This window comes from Petromyzon marinus, chromosome 37 (genome assembly GCF_048934315.1).
Source record: "Petromyzon marinus isolate PM22_M1 ecotype Great Lakes invasive population chromosome 37, UKy_Petmar_22M1.pri1.0, whole genome shotgun sequence".
Classification (NCBI taxonomy): Eukaryota; Metazoa; Chordata; class Hyperoartia; order Petromyzontiformes; family Petromyzontidae; genus Petromyzon; species Petromyzon marinus.
Window position 1 is genome coordinate 22,587,133 of NC_133703.1, and position 14,921 is coordinate 22,602,053.

Sequence of the window (14,921 nt, forward strand, 5' to 3'; positions counted from 1 at the left end):
CACACTGCAAGTCACGACACTTCTCTCTCTCTGTTCTCTTTCCCTGCTCGACCTTGCGATGTCTCCCCTAAGGTAACGGGCGCCCCACTCTGTCTCTCCGCTGGACTTCAGAGTTCATCGCCATCGTCCCGGTTCCCAAATTCTCACAACCGCCGCTCGATTTAAATAAAACGCATTTTTACCCCCGACCCCTTCCACTTTTCACAAGTATTGGCCACTCTGCAACGTTGGGCCCTTTGGGGGCCTTGCGCTCAGGGACCGCGATTTCTAAAAAAAAAAAATATCTCGGAGCTTTCCACGGGATTATTTGTTGCCATCCGTCGCTCCGCGCTCACCGCAGTTGACACGGGCAGGTGCAGCACGCGGCTGCGGAGTGATCCTGGCGGTGTTTTGTTGTCTTTACGGCTCGCCAAGGAAATCAAATACAGCGGTAAGAAATTTGTGGAAACTGTACCGCACGTTTTTTTTTGCGCCCTCCGTCGTTGATCTCCCGCCCGTGAGCACAGCGCCCGTAACCCGGTTTATCTCCCGACGCCACAATTGTTGCCGCCTGATTCCAAGAGAAGCTTGCGAAGCTGAAGAATCCACTTAATTTCTGGTCATTTCTTTTTTCAGTGTAGAGACATCGATGGGACCTTTTTGGCCAGTATCAAAAATGCTGAAAAAAAGATATTTATTTTCTTTGGGTCTTTCGGTAAAGTCACGTAGATAGGTTGAAAGAAAATAACAATAATAAAAAAAACTATGACGTTTCGATCGCAACACAAGCGGTCGTCATCAGGAAATATATATTTTTAAATTCATTTTGATACTGCCAAAAATATCCCAATGTCAAAATGATTAAGAAAATAATATAATCAAGATGATGCATTCCCCCCCCCCGCCCCATAATTGCGATACTGCAAAAAGGTCCCATAGATACAACTGCTCGAATCCAAACTATTCATACTTTCAAACTTCCATTGTCTTTGCACTGTTCGTCTTTTGGCATTCATTGGTCTAACACTGGCGCAGAGACAGGCCCATGAAAAAGGATGTCTCTGGTGTAGGCCAATCAGTTTGAAATACAAAGCCATATATTATCTGAGCATGTTTGTTTGCATGATTTGCCACTAGTACGTGTGGTTCATGCTGACTCGATGCCTTGTAAAAGGTTTTCTGTTTGGTGTTTGAACTTCTCGACACCTCTTGTTTTATTGCCAGAAAGGGTGAAACCTCTTCTTGTTATTTCATCAGTATAGAGGCCTTGTGTTGTCTGTAAGACGGAGCTGGGGAATTGTGGTGCAGTGGTTGCAGCGCAGCACTATTCAGCCTGGACACCGAAGTTGGATTCCCGGTCGTGGCTATCGTGAGCAGCGAGTAAAATCAGAACTGGGTCTTGGATCCCTACCTATTTTACCAACCTGCACTGACCAGAATGGTGAAGTTTGGTCAAACAAACCCATGACCGACGCTGTGCAGGCAGGCCTTCATCCAGAAAGTGGATCGACAATGGGCTGTCAATCGTGTATATAAATGTATATATAAAATTATAAGCATCGATCTACCAGTGGTTGTCTCATGGATAGACTTGCATCAACCCTGGGATTGTGGAATTGTCAATCATTGACTCAGGGCTGTAAACGGGTTATTATTGCCTCCCCAATTCAAAGCCGGAATCCACTTTGGCTTCAGTCTTCTGCTTACCTGTTTACCGACGCACCTGCACTCCGTCAAACTTTTAGGATATTTTGAAAGATTACCGATGAACCCTTACTGACAGGTGTCAACTCCCTTGACCCGCACGGAGCTTTATGGGCCCCGGTGTGTGCTCATCAACGGGAAGTTTTGACGACCCAAGGCCGCTGTTGTTTTTTTAAAAATTCAAGTTACTGCCACTTCTGCAGGCAGCCACGCCGTTGTGACTGTCGCCGACGCGTTTACTGCCGCCACCTCTTGTTTTACCGCCGCCACTTTTATGTCGCCCCTTCTCGGGGCGGCGTGAGAGCGTTCCTCTCGCCGTTCGGAAGGCCAAAGGGGTCGAGGGGATCGGCTCGGCGGCACCGCGGGTGGAATTGCAACGATCTGTAATCGCAGAATCATTCTTGACTATTGGACGTCGACGCTCCGATGGCAACGATGAAACCAACTGGTGACAGCGCGTGGTGCCACGCGAAGCGATCCCAGCGTCAGCTGCAGGCGGAGGTGAAGAAGAAGGGGCGGGGGGGGGGCGGGGGTCAGAGTTGCGTACCCATGAGGAGGTGGGGGGTGGGGGGACGTAGCATCGACGGTTCACAGAAGTAAAGTGGCCTTTGGGCAGGGCACGTTGTGGCTCGAAGGGGAGAAAGCCCCACTGAGTGTGACCACTTTCTGTGTTCTGCGAGGAAACCGGCTCGTCGCGTTGTGAATCGGTGGCGTCAGTGAGCGGTGACAAGGATTGAAGAGAGTTTCCCCGGAACGCTGCGTGACGCCGACATCTCCTCGTACTCTTGCGTCTCGACCGACATCCATCGTCACAGCCATCGTCACCATCATCACCACCTCCGTCATCATCGTACATCACCGTGGCAATTTGAAAGGGGAAATTGTGTGGCTATGAATTCATATCCCTTTTTTGGGGATAGCCATTTGTCATCCATCATTCAGCATCGTCACCGCCAACGTCATCGTCAACGTCAGTATCATGGTTGTCAATGTCGGCCGCTAATGTTGAAATAATCATCAACAACAACAGCCGCCATTCGCCACTAAGTGGCGGTGATGTCACCACGACGCTTGTGCCAGGCCATGTGCACCTTGAGGCCACGTGAAGTGTCGAACGCCCGCTGGCAGGAGGTCACGGGGCAGACCCAAGTGCCACGGATCGACTGACTGAGATGACTGAGATGACTGGCTGATGCACCACCTGTGCCCCCTACTGTGCCAACCTGCTGTGCTTTAGTCACCCGGCGCTCCGCTCGTTGTTGTGAGCGTCGCTCCTCCGCCCTCCGTTGTTGTTGGAGGGCGACTGCCTCCAGCTGCCCAGTAGCGTCCTTCACGAGCCTCTTCCACAGAGGCCGATCTTGACACCGCTGGTACCAGTCATCGGCAAGAAATAATCATCACCCACATCATCACCCACATCATCATCAATATTAGCACCTGCATCACCGTCATTTCCTTTGGAGTTAATAAAGAGCAATCTCCACGTTGTACGAGGTCGACAACTGCTGTTTAAACCATTGACTGATTTACGCCATAGGAATGTGGAATTTACACCAATGCATCATGACCACAAATGGAAATGAGCACTGTGCTACGGTCGGTTGGGCTGGGAGACGCTTTAACTTTGAACGTGAGCAGGAGAGATTGCGTAGAGACACAGAACTTCCCCTGCAGAGTCCGAAAACACGACTGTCGCAACAACGACAACAACGTGACAGAAACTCTATTTCAAAATACAACTCGTTCATCGGCCTGGTGCCTCAGAGGTCAGAACACGGACCTGGTACCGCTGAGAACATTCAGTTCACATCCGGGCAGTCACGTGTGGTTAAACTGGGTCCTCATGCGTGGTCGTGATTTAATGGTCTCAGCCGAGTCTCCAATTACTGCACACAAAAAAAATCCATCGCACTCAATCTGGTTATGCACTTAATGTGGTTAAATTCTAACTCGGAGATTTAAATACACTGTATCGGTTTGACCATCATGCATCGAACTTTGCTCTCATGTGTGCAGAGTGGAGGGGAGAGGGCTGACCCCCGACCGTGTGCACCAGAGGTCGCTTGAAGGGAACTCGGAGGTTAGCTCTGTGATGTCCACTTCCGTGGGCGTTCTCCTGCCTGAAGAGTTGCACTGTTCTGCAAGAGTCTCGGATGGATGCTTCTTCTAATCAATCGATGCCAAGAGCACAGTTGGGATGATATCAGGGATTTTTTTATATATATAAATCCAACGATGTATGCCATGGTGAGCAGGTTTAAAGATATATATATTTTCAAACCGCTTGTGCAGTCATTGGTGACCAGGTCTGAGCACAAGGACCCCTCCTTGGCAGTGGCAGACAAAGCTTCGCTCCCCACTTCTCCGCTCAAGAGCAGCGGAGCGAGGGTCTGGCCCCGCGTCCTGGCTCGGAGGGCGGTGGGTGGGGTCAGGGGTCACCTCGCGAGCTCCACGGCCGCCCCTGAACACGTCGTCGTACGCCTCTAATTGCCATCGATTGATGTTTGGGGTTAGGGCGCTTGAGGCTCTGGCAGCCGGCACTCAAACTCAAAAGGAGTGCCATTCTTAAAAACGTGCATCATCATCGTCATCGTCACCGCCAGATTCATCAACGGCCACCGTCGTCACCCTCTCTGGCCAGGAAGGCGTCGCTCGTTGATGTCGTCGTCGCCATCGTCATCGCCACCTGGATCAACCATGATCCACCCAGTCCTGAATGAAGGTCTCCCAACTCTTTGCCAGTTGTGGTTATGACCGTACCTCGTCGCCATAATCGGTGCACGTTGGTGAAGTGGAGACACGGGGTCAGTTGGGGTATCGCTCCAGCCACTGACGTTGGTCGTAGCTGGGACCCACGCCGCTCGCTCCCCTTGTGCTGCTGGTCGCACCAGCGCTGTTTACGCGCCGCGTCAGGCACTCGTTTCATGCCGAGTCGATCTACAGGAAGCCCGAGCCCATATTTAATATAACTGACCGTCTCGCATTCGCCGTGGTTGGGAATCGAACCCTGATCGCCAGCTTCAGGGTTGCAGTGTGCCAACTGCAGCACCACCGCTCCCCCACTAAAATACATGTTGGTAAACTATCGGATGACGATTGAAATATGTCCCCGTGTAGTTAGTGTGCTGCATACACGACAGTGTACATACAGTGAGGGAAAAAAGTATTTGATCCCCTTCTGATTTTGTACGTTTGCCCACTGACAAAGAAATGGTCAGTCTGTAATTTTAATGGTAGGTTTATTTTAACAGTGAGAGACAGAATAACAACAAAATCCAGAAAACGTATGTCAAAAATGTTATAAATTGATTTGCATTTTAATGAGGGAAACAAGTATTTGACCCCTCTGCAAAACACGACTTAATACTTGGTGGCAAAACCCGTGTTTGCAATCACAGGGGTCAGACGTTTCTTGTAGTTGGCCACCAGGTTTGCACACATCTCAGGAGGGATTTTGTCCCACTCCTCTTTGCAGATCTTCTCCAAGTCATTAATGTTTCGAGGCTGACGTTTGGCAACTCGAACCTTCAGCTCCCTTCACAGATTTTCGATGGGATTAAGGTCCGGAGACTTGCTAGGCCACTCCAGGACCTTAATGTGCTTTTTATTGAGCCACTCCTTTGTTGCCTTGGCCGTGTGTTTTTGGTCATTGTCATGCTGGAATACCCATCCACGACACATTTTCAATGCCCTGGCTGAGGGAAGGAGGTTCTCACCCAAGATTTGACGGTACATGGCCCCGTCTATCGTCCCTTTGATGCGGTGAAGTTGGCCTGTTCCCTTAGCAGAAAAAACACCCCCAAAGCATGTTTCCACCTCCATGTTTGACGGTGGGGATGGTGTTCTTGGGGTCATAGGCAGCATTCCTCCTCCTCCAAACACGGCAAGTTGAGTTGATGCCAAAAGCTCCATTTTGGTCTCATCTAACCACAACACTTTCACCCAGTTGTCCTCTGAATCTGGCAAACTTCAGACGGGCATGTATATGTGCTTTCTTGAGCAGGGGGACCTTGCGGGTGCTGCAGGATTTCAGTCCTTCACGGCGTAGTGTGTTGCCAATTGTTTTCTTGGTGACTATGGTCCCAGCTGCCTTAAGATCATTGACAAGATCCTCCCGTGTAGTTCTGGGCTGATTCCTCACCGTTCTCATGATCGTTGCAACTCCACGAGGTGAGATATTGCATGGAGCCCCAGGCCGAGGGAGATTGACAGTTCTTTTGTGTTTCTTCCATTTGCGAATAATCGCACCAACTGTTGTCACCTTCTCACCAAGCTGCTTGACAATGGTCTTGTAGCCCATTCCAGCCTTGTATAGGTCTACAATTTTGTCCCTGACATCCTTGGAGAGCTCTTTGGTCTTGGCCATGGTGGAGAGTTTGGAATCTGATTGATTGCTTCTGTGGACAGGTGTCTTTTATACAGGTAACAAGCTGAGATTAGGAGCACTCCCTTTAAGAGTGTGCTCCTAATCTCAGCTCGTTACCTGTATAAAAGACACCTGGGAGCCAGAAATCTTTCTGATTGAGAGAGGGTCAAATACTTATTTCCCTCATTAAAATGCAAATCAACGTATAACATTTTTGACATGCGTTTTTCTGGATGTTGTTGTTGTTATTCTGTCTCTCACTGTTCAAATAACCCTACAATTAAAATTATAGACTGACCATTTCTTTGTCAGTGGGCAAACGTACAAAATCAGCAGGGGATCAAATACTTTTTTCCCTCGCTGTAAGTACACACACACGCAGTAAGCAGTTTATGTACGTGCGTGCGCGCTCGCGTGTCTGAGTGTCAGAGTGCTGCTCGTGCGAGCGGGCGGGCGGGCGAGCGGGCGGGCGTCACCCGTGCCGTGGTTTGGGATCGCTCGTCAAAGCGTCCCCGCGGCCGTCTCACGTGGGCCCGCGAGCGTTTTCGAACCGCGCGCCGGCACGCCCGGCCTCGCTCTCGCGGATCCCGACACGGCGTGGCGGTGCGTGCCGTCGACGCTCGGTGAGAGAGAGGGGGGGGGGGGCGGTGGCGGCGTCAATGGCTCCGGTGCAACATCGATTTCCGTGGCACTTACGGAGACCTCGTGGGGGACCGGCGTGGCGTCGGCGGTTGCTGCCGTGGCTTCACCGAAGCGAGATTAAAATATAAAGTGCAAACGACTGCGTTAGTTTGGTCATCGAGCCGAGACTAACATCCGTGAGAGATCAACATTTTTTTTCCACTTCCTCTGAGGAAAAGTTTGGGTGGCCACGATGATATCATGATTACGGTCGCGATTTATTATTCGCTGGACCAAAAAAACACGTACACAATGTAACTTGTGTTGGCCATACACCCCAATGCTGAAAATGTACCTGTCACATTGCCTCAATTGGGATTATCCCATAGCAACATCGCCCTGTGCTATGAAAACACGAAACTAAACCATTTTTATTTTACCCGGCAAGGCCCACTGAGCTTTATAGCTCTTATTGAGAAGCGACCTGGCCACAAATGATAGTTCGACGGAGGGGTTTATCGCGTAGAAATGTATAGCGACCAAATACTCGAAACGTGTTTTTCGAAATGTGGAGGGGGATCCCGTGTAGCACCCGGAGAACAATCCACACGACTACGGGGAGAACATGCAAATTCTAAATACACAGCAGCGGGCGTCAGGGTCAGGATCGAACCGACGACCACCTGTATACCAGGTGAGGTAGTTCACATTTCCTGGCGCCTATACTCAGCATGACCCTCCTGAAAAAGAGCCTGGAGGCTCAGTGAGGCTTTCCTGGGTAGACAAACGTAATCATAATAGAGTCATTAAAATTGACATGACAAGATCTCAATGTTGATGAGCTCTCTGCACGTCACGCATGCGATGTATACAAACTCACACACGGGCACAATACCTCTATCTTAATGTGAATCAGTCCTCTCAACGGACACACTCGCAATGATCCGTATCTCAATTCGAAACGGCTCCCCCCTCTTGCGGCGTGTGTAAATTGTGCGTTTCGCAATCATCAGGCGTGTGCAGATTGTAAGCACCTAAAGAAAGGTCTACGTTTGAGTGGAGGTGATTTTCCAAACTCCAGGCTGGAGCCTGAAGACCCTTCTGGCACATGCGGAAGGAGATTTGGACAAGTTGCCGAGTGCAGTGAAGCAACGACTGAGAAACGCTGGGATGCTGCCCTGGTGACATGCTTAGCACACTGGACTTGCAATCCAGAGGCAGGCAGTGCGATTCAGTCTCCTGGCGCCGCGGTTGAAGCAATGGAAACCCATAGTGGATGCAAAAAGAAAAATTGGGTTGGACCGCGGAAAGGTGGAGATCCATTCCGTCAGCAGTGGCACGAGCGAGCACTTACAGCACTGCACCTTAGCCTTCGACATTGAAGACGTTGAGGAGTTCTCACACGGTGCACGCGCGTGGCCAAACGTGTGCCAATAGCGAGATCGTGTTAGAGCAGGTGAGCGAGTGTGCATCATTAAGACAATTACTGCATTAAGCGGTCACGGGTAGAACTGACCCCCCCCCCCCCGCCCGCCCGCCCCCCGTGTTGTCAACAGACCGCCCCCAACAGACCGCCCACAGGCGCAGGAGAAACAAACCCAAAGTTGGAAACCGCCCAGCGGCTCTCCGTGCCAAACTCTCCCCGCCGCCCCGCTCTCTGTGTTGTCCCGTTTGACGTGGCGCACCGCACACCGGATTAGTGGCAGGGGCCGGTAGGGAAGGGGGGCTGCTCGCATTTCCACTCTGGTTCTCTGCTCATTGAGAGGCGGCGGGCGCGCGCGTGGCTGGCGACGCGTGAGCCGGGTTGGACTTGCGCCTTATTGGCGCTGATTTTCACTTTTTTCAGATTTTTTTAAAGATTTGTTTTGGTCGAGTTGAGCCGCGTGGATTCGTGCCGTAGGGTTGTAATCGATAGCCGTCACACCTCCCCCCCCGCCGCCGCCCGGAGCTTTGCTCAGCGTCGCTTAGTAAAGGGGTTAATTTCGGAGAGTGTCCGTCACTGGTGCTGCGAGCACGGTTGAGAGGGAAGGGGGGGGGGCTGAGAATCGGTGGAAATTATTTGATTTTTAAGGACCACTTTGGGGATGCAACCCAGATGCACCGTCTCTGTATGTTCGAAAAATTCTAATATTTTAGTACGTAGAATATTGTTTTTGTTATTATATTTATTGTTTTTATTATATATTGTTTTTGTTATTATATATTGTTTTTATTATATTTATTGTTTTTGTTATTATATATTTTTATGTTTTTGGGGACACGTTTCCGTGCGTTGGGTTGCTTACCAGTTGAGTTGGTGCTCGCTTAACGATTTTTTAAATGTTTGAATTCACCATTCTCAAGTGGAGTGAGCTGCTAGTGAAGCTTCCTGCTGAAAAAAAGCCATCCTATTAAGTTTGCTTTCGCACTTAATCTGGCCAAGTGCGAGCTCTGAGAATTAAAAACATTATGGTCTCTGGCAGGGCGTGCGGGAATGTGCTTGCCCATCTGGTGCGGATAGGAGGTCACGTGAACGGAGCCCTGTCGTAGTAGTTGTGCGATGTCTACTTCGACGGGTTGTCCTCTGGCATGGGGTGACACACAACACAATCAGGAAATAAACAACAAATGAATGAGCGACGTTGACTATGGGAACCCGAGAAGAGTTCCCATATTGTTACCTCCGCCGTCAGGTAGAGACGTCGTCTGGACACACGGGGCCATTTGCCAGACATCTGTGTGTGCTTAGTAAAAAAACAAACACAAAAGCACCCTAATGCATCTCCTTTATTTCGCTTGCAAAACACAACTTCACTCAGTCACGATGAGCATGAAACACACGTGTTCACACATCTGTACAAAACACAACTTCACTCAGTCACGATGAGCATGAAACACACGTGTTCACACATCTGTACAAAACACAACTTCACTCAGTCACGATGAGCATGAAACACACGTGTTCACACATCTGTACAAAACACAACTTCACTCAGTCACGATAAGCATGAAACACACGTGTTCACACATCTGTACAAAACACAACTTCACTCAGTCACGATGAGCATGAAACACACGTGTTCACACGTCTGTACAAAACACAACTTCACTCAGTCACGATGAGCATGAAACACACGTGTTCACACATCTGTACAAAACACAACTTCACTCAGTCACGATGAGCATGAAACACACGTGTTCACACATCTGTACAAAACACAACTTCACTCAGTCACGATGAGCATGAAACACACGTGTTCACACATCTGTACAAAACACAACTTCACTCAGTCACGATGAGCATGAAACACACGTGTTCACACATCTGTATAAAACACAACTTCACTCAGTCACGATGAGCATGAAACACACGTGTTCACACATCTGTATAAAACACAACTTCACTCAGTCACGATGAGCATGAAACACACGTGTTCACATATCTGTACAAAACACAACTTCACTCAGTCACGATGAGCATGAAACACACGTGTTCACACATCTGTACAAAACACAACTTCACTCAGTCACGATGAGCATGAAACACACGTGTTCACACATCTGTACAAAACACAACTTCACTCAGTCACGATGAGCATGAAGCACACGTGTTCACACATCTGTACAAAATACAATGAATCTCCCGTGTAGCCTGTAACAGAATGTTGGGGCAAGTGCTGCTAGCGAGTAGCAGCACCTATGAAGCCTGGCACTGTGGCACACGAGGGGGTGGGTGGCCAGCACCACGCCCGACCGCCTTTGTCTCCCTGGTGGCGAGGTTTACTACACACCGCACCGGGTACTCATTTGAGGCTGAGTCGGGGTCCAACCCATGACCTCATGCATACCAAGCGAGGTAGTTAACATCTCACCACCGTGGCAGCAGTAGTATCTCAATGGTGACCTGGACACCCAAACCCAACCCGCACTAACTCACATGGTGAAGTGTGATCAAACAACCCTCATGGCCAACACGGCAGAGGGAGGCCTACGCCTGCAGCGGATTGACACACTCCCGAGCGATGCATGTATTGATTTAATCCACAAAAGGCGAACGCTCACATCGACATGTGCGGTCACGTCACGCAGTTTACCGGCACCGATGTCGCCGTTGCTGCGGCGCGGTGTTGCCCCGGGCGTCGTCTCGCGCCCGCTTGCTTGCGTCGCTGTAACGTGTCGATGTTCTCGTCTCTCCAGGCGAGGCCGGTGTACGGAGGGTGGCTGTGCCTGGCTCCGGAGGGGACGAACTTTGAGAATGCCGGACATCGATCACGGGTACGCGGATACAACACGGCCAGCTAACGGCCTCGGCCACCCCCCGCCCCGGGACCACTGAGAAGGGTTGGGTGGCAGGCAGATGGCGCAATAGGCCAAGAGTAGCCCTTAGGAGGGGCCTTAGAAAGGGCCGAATGGGCCTCAGAAGAGGCCAGCAAAGGGCCGAGGAGGCCTCAAACGGGGGCCTTCTCAGGTATTTTTTTTCCTCCCTGGGCCTCCAAAAACCTTTTGGCGTGCCTAGCCCCGTCCCACTAACCGCACCGCACAAGTTGTTGCAACACCATTCGCCAGAAACGCGAGCAAGTTGCCAGGGAATTATAATGAAGCGTTTGAAAGTTTCTCTGGCCGTTTGTGGTGACGGTAAATAATTAACTCACGCTGCTCCATAAAGTTTCTCCAGTCGTCCTCCTGATAAAATAACTCAGTTTATGCCGCTGAATTCTGCAGAGTGTGGGCAAAGCCTTTTTTTGTTTGCATGAAATGCTTCATTGAGAACTGCAACTCACTGGCTACAATCTCAAGCCCTGTTGAGCGATCTGCCACACTGCCCCTCACACGGTGCGTACAGTATTTAAAATGCGTTGACAGCCACTGACGTAAATGTAGAGTTTGCGCTGCAAACTGGCCTTTTCATTCACGTAAACGTCATGAAAAGTGTGAATTTTTTTTCGTACAAGGGATGCATTTGACTCTGGTGTTATTTAAAAACGAATAAAAAAAAGACACAATTCTACTCATCTTCTTGGTTCTTTCGGTAAAGTCACGTAGAATGGAAATAAAATAATAAAAACAAAACATAAGAAAATAAAATTCGCACGACGTTTGTACTCGTTACTTCATGGGTTCGCCGGTATGATTTTATTTTAAAAAATTTACACGAATTACACTAGCCATTCTTATTACTTCAGATTAAGGCGAGAGGTGGCGCAGTGGTTTGAGTGCTGCGCTGTGAAACCAGAGACTTGGATTTGATTCCCAGCCACGGCCGACAAGCAGTGCCGGGTGAAAGCTGCATCGGCCTTTGTGTTCCCCTCCATGGGCACAACGCATTGACCGGCGTGGCGAAGTATGGTCGCACAAACGCTGATGCGGCGTGGGGCCGGACCCCTTATCCAGCAGTGGATTGTGACTAAAGGCCGTGCGTGACCATAAAATGAAAAGAAGAACAACAACAACAACAACGCATTTACCTTAGAGATGAACATAAACAGGACACCGTTGATTGTGCGCACAATTTTACGGAACGTTTTCCAGAGTCCAAACGTCAGTTGATGCCACCTGGCATGGCCGTTTAAGGGGGAAATAAAAACCCTGCGCCGGATCGTTTTACTAAATCCACGTGCTGCTTGAAGCGGTGATCCTGTGGTATGTGTGGGCCTGGCTGTAGCATTTAAAGCATTTTGTCTGTCCTGAATAGCCATTAGATAGGAGTAATTATTGCAACGTGCAAGCAGACGTGTTCCGGGCAAGCAAGCTTCTCGATGAAGACGGACGGGGGGAGGGGGAGGGGGTGTGGGCGGCGGTGGTGGAGTGTGGAATTTGAAGGATGTGTGCCTGTGATACCACATCACAGGTACACATCCTTCTGCCTTGTTTGTGCTCAGTTTGTTGTCCTTCCCCCGCACCTCCGACTTAGCACGGTCGGCTACGTACGGAACCAAAGAAATTCATCAACAAGCGCCATTCGCCACTAAGTGGCGGTGACGTCACCACGGCGCCTGTGCCAGGCTATGTGCACTCTTAGGCCACAAGTTCAATATACGCACGTAGGCATACGTACACATACGTACACATACGTACGTGCACATAGGCATACGTGCACATACGTGCACATACGTGCACCTGATGCGCCATTCCCACATACTGCCCAACGGTGAGCCGGCCTGCTGTCCCGACCGGCAAAAATGGTCTGGGCCCAGGTTCCCAGAGCTGAGTGTGGTTCACCAATTGAGTTAACCCTGGGTGCAGGTGGCAGCAGTACGCTGGGCACGAGCAATCCGGAGGTCGTGGGATGTTTCCCCCGCGGGGGGGAATGGAAATGAAAATCTGGAGCAGTTTCCTTGACTCTACCGCTGCCTCTGTACACCTTGGTAGGAGAGCGAGCGAGGTACACTCGACAGAGAGAAGGGGGATAGCGACGAGGTGATGCCTCGATTTAAGGCGGGTTCTTTAGCTCTCCAAACGGCGCATTCCGATTCGTATATGTGTGCGGTGTGACCGCCACTAGTGGCCGCTACGTTCACAACTTAAAATAAATAAAAACTGGATGATGCAAGCGAGTTTCGAACCCGAATAGCGACGAGTCACTGGATCACCGGGGGAGGGAATTGTTCCGCCTCGATCTTTCTGAGTTTGCTTTCATTGTGGGATAAAATTCGGACATTGCCATGCCCACTTCATTCAGTGCTCGTGTTCGATGTGGAGGAGTGGCATCAGCCTCATAACGTGGGTGGTGGGGAGATGGCGTAACCTATCCCTTGCTATTGGTTGTGATTGACAGTTTTATTTTTGACATTTTTATTGCGATTATGAAACACCCTGAATAATCGCCTGGTTCCCCGCGTTTCAGCGTGTGCACGTAGCCACGTGAGAATCGGTGCCTTCGACGTTCTAACAAGTCTGCCGATGAGAAGGTCAAACAACCATTCCAGATATAATTTTTGTTTGGTAAAACAATGGCTGCGGGTTAATATTCCTCTGGAATGCCAATAGGCCGGTGGACTAAGATATATCTACGTGGCGTGAATTTATACGTGAAGATGTAAAACGGAGTTTTTCTTGCGTAGTTGATGTTGACCGAGTGATTGGCAGAAGTGTGGCGGTAATGGGATGCGCACGCTCGTGCTGTGTGCGGGGTCTCCGTGTGTCTCCCTAGAAGTGGCAGAGGCGTTTCTTCGTGCTGTTTGAGCACGGGGGTCTGCAGTTCGCCCTCGACTCTTCGGTAAGACGCTCCTCCTTTCCCCTCCGCACCTCCGATGAGCACGGTTGGCTACGTATGGTGCGAAACAAGTTCAACGTACACACGTACGTACGGGTATGAAAACCGGAGAAAAATCCACACGACCACGGGGAGAGAGAGAGATGCAAATTCCTAATATACAGCAGCAGGCGTCAGGGTTGGGATCGAACCCACGACCTCCTGCATACCAGGCGAGGTAGTTAACATCTCCTAGCCACCGCAAAATTGACAATGGGCTGTACATTTAAAAAAAATCATTATACGTTTATATACGGTCGTGATTTGCAGTGCACGTGAAGAAGCAGGCTGTGCGTTTGAATGTAAGCAGTGGCAACAACCTTGATGAACAAACGCCCAGTCGAGAAAAAAAATGCAACAAATGATAAAATGATAAATCCTTCACCCAACAATTAGCCGACAAACAAAAAAACGCGATGAACGCTCTTATCTGCTGCCTTCGCATCGCCTTATCGCTCCATCTCCACTGCTCGGCAACTCCGTAAGCCACTCACGCGACAATGAATAACAGGGGCAAGCACGCGGTACACGCCCATGAAGCAAACGCTCTGTGTACATCTGTACCCTGTGCATTGCATTGTGATCATTTTTTTACAACGGCACCATTCATAAGAACAACCTGGGCTCGTTAATTTTAGAGGCACGCAATAAGAGGAACAAGTCGAGTGTGCAATCGGTCATACGTCAAACACTGTCAATAAACAAGGTCGCTTATTTTGCGATAACTGAGGGTTACGGAATTCCTGCAGCATTCTTGAGATGGGAGAGAGGCACGCGCACAGAGACACCGAGAGACACACACAGAGAGAGAGACACACACACAGAGAGACCTGAGACACATACAGAGATACCGAGACACACACACAGGCACCGAGAGACACACTGAGAGAGAGACACACACACAGAAGAGAGAGACACATACACAGACTCAGAGAGAGACACACACAGACGCCGAGAGACACACTGAGAGAGAGACACACACACAGACAAGAGAGACACATACACAGACTCAGAGAGAGA

At 49.9% G+C, this 14,921-nt stretch overlaps 1 protein-coding gene across 3 annotated transcripts in view; it reads left to right on the forward strand.

The window, feature by feature from the left end:
• The window catches only part of LOC116949594 (myosin phosphatase Rho-interacting protein-like), a 176,122-nt gene that overhangs the window by 21,999 nt on the left and 139,202 nt on the right, over nucleotides 1–14,921 (forward strand). For 2 of the 3 annotated variants that reach the window (XM_032967055.2, XM_032967056.2), the window contains exons 2-3: nucleotides 10,847–10,924; nucleotides 13,800–13,865. In XM_032967055.2, coding sequence (XP_032822946.2) covers nucleotides 10,847–10,924; nucleotides 13,800–13,865 — 144 coding nt within the window. The remainder of the gene's footprint in view (nucleotides 1–10,846; nucleotides 10,925–13,799; nucleotides 13,866–14,921) is intronic. The other variant, XM_032967058.2, reaches the window with a different exon arrangement.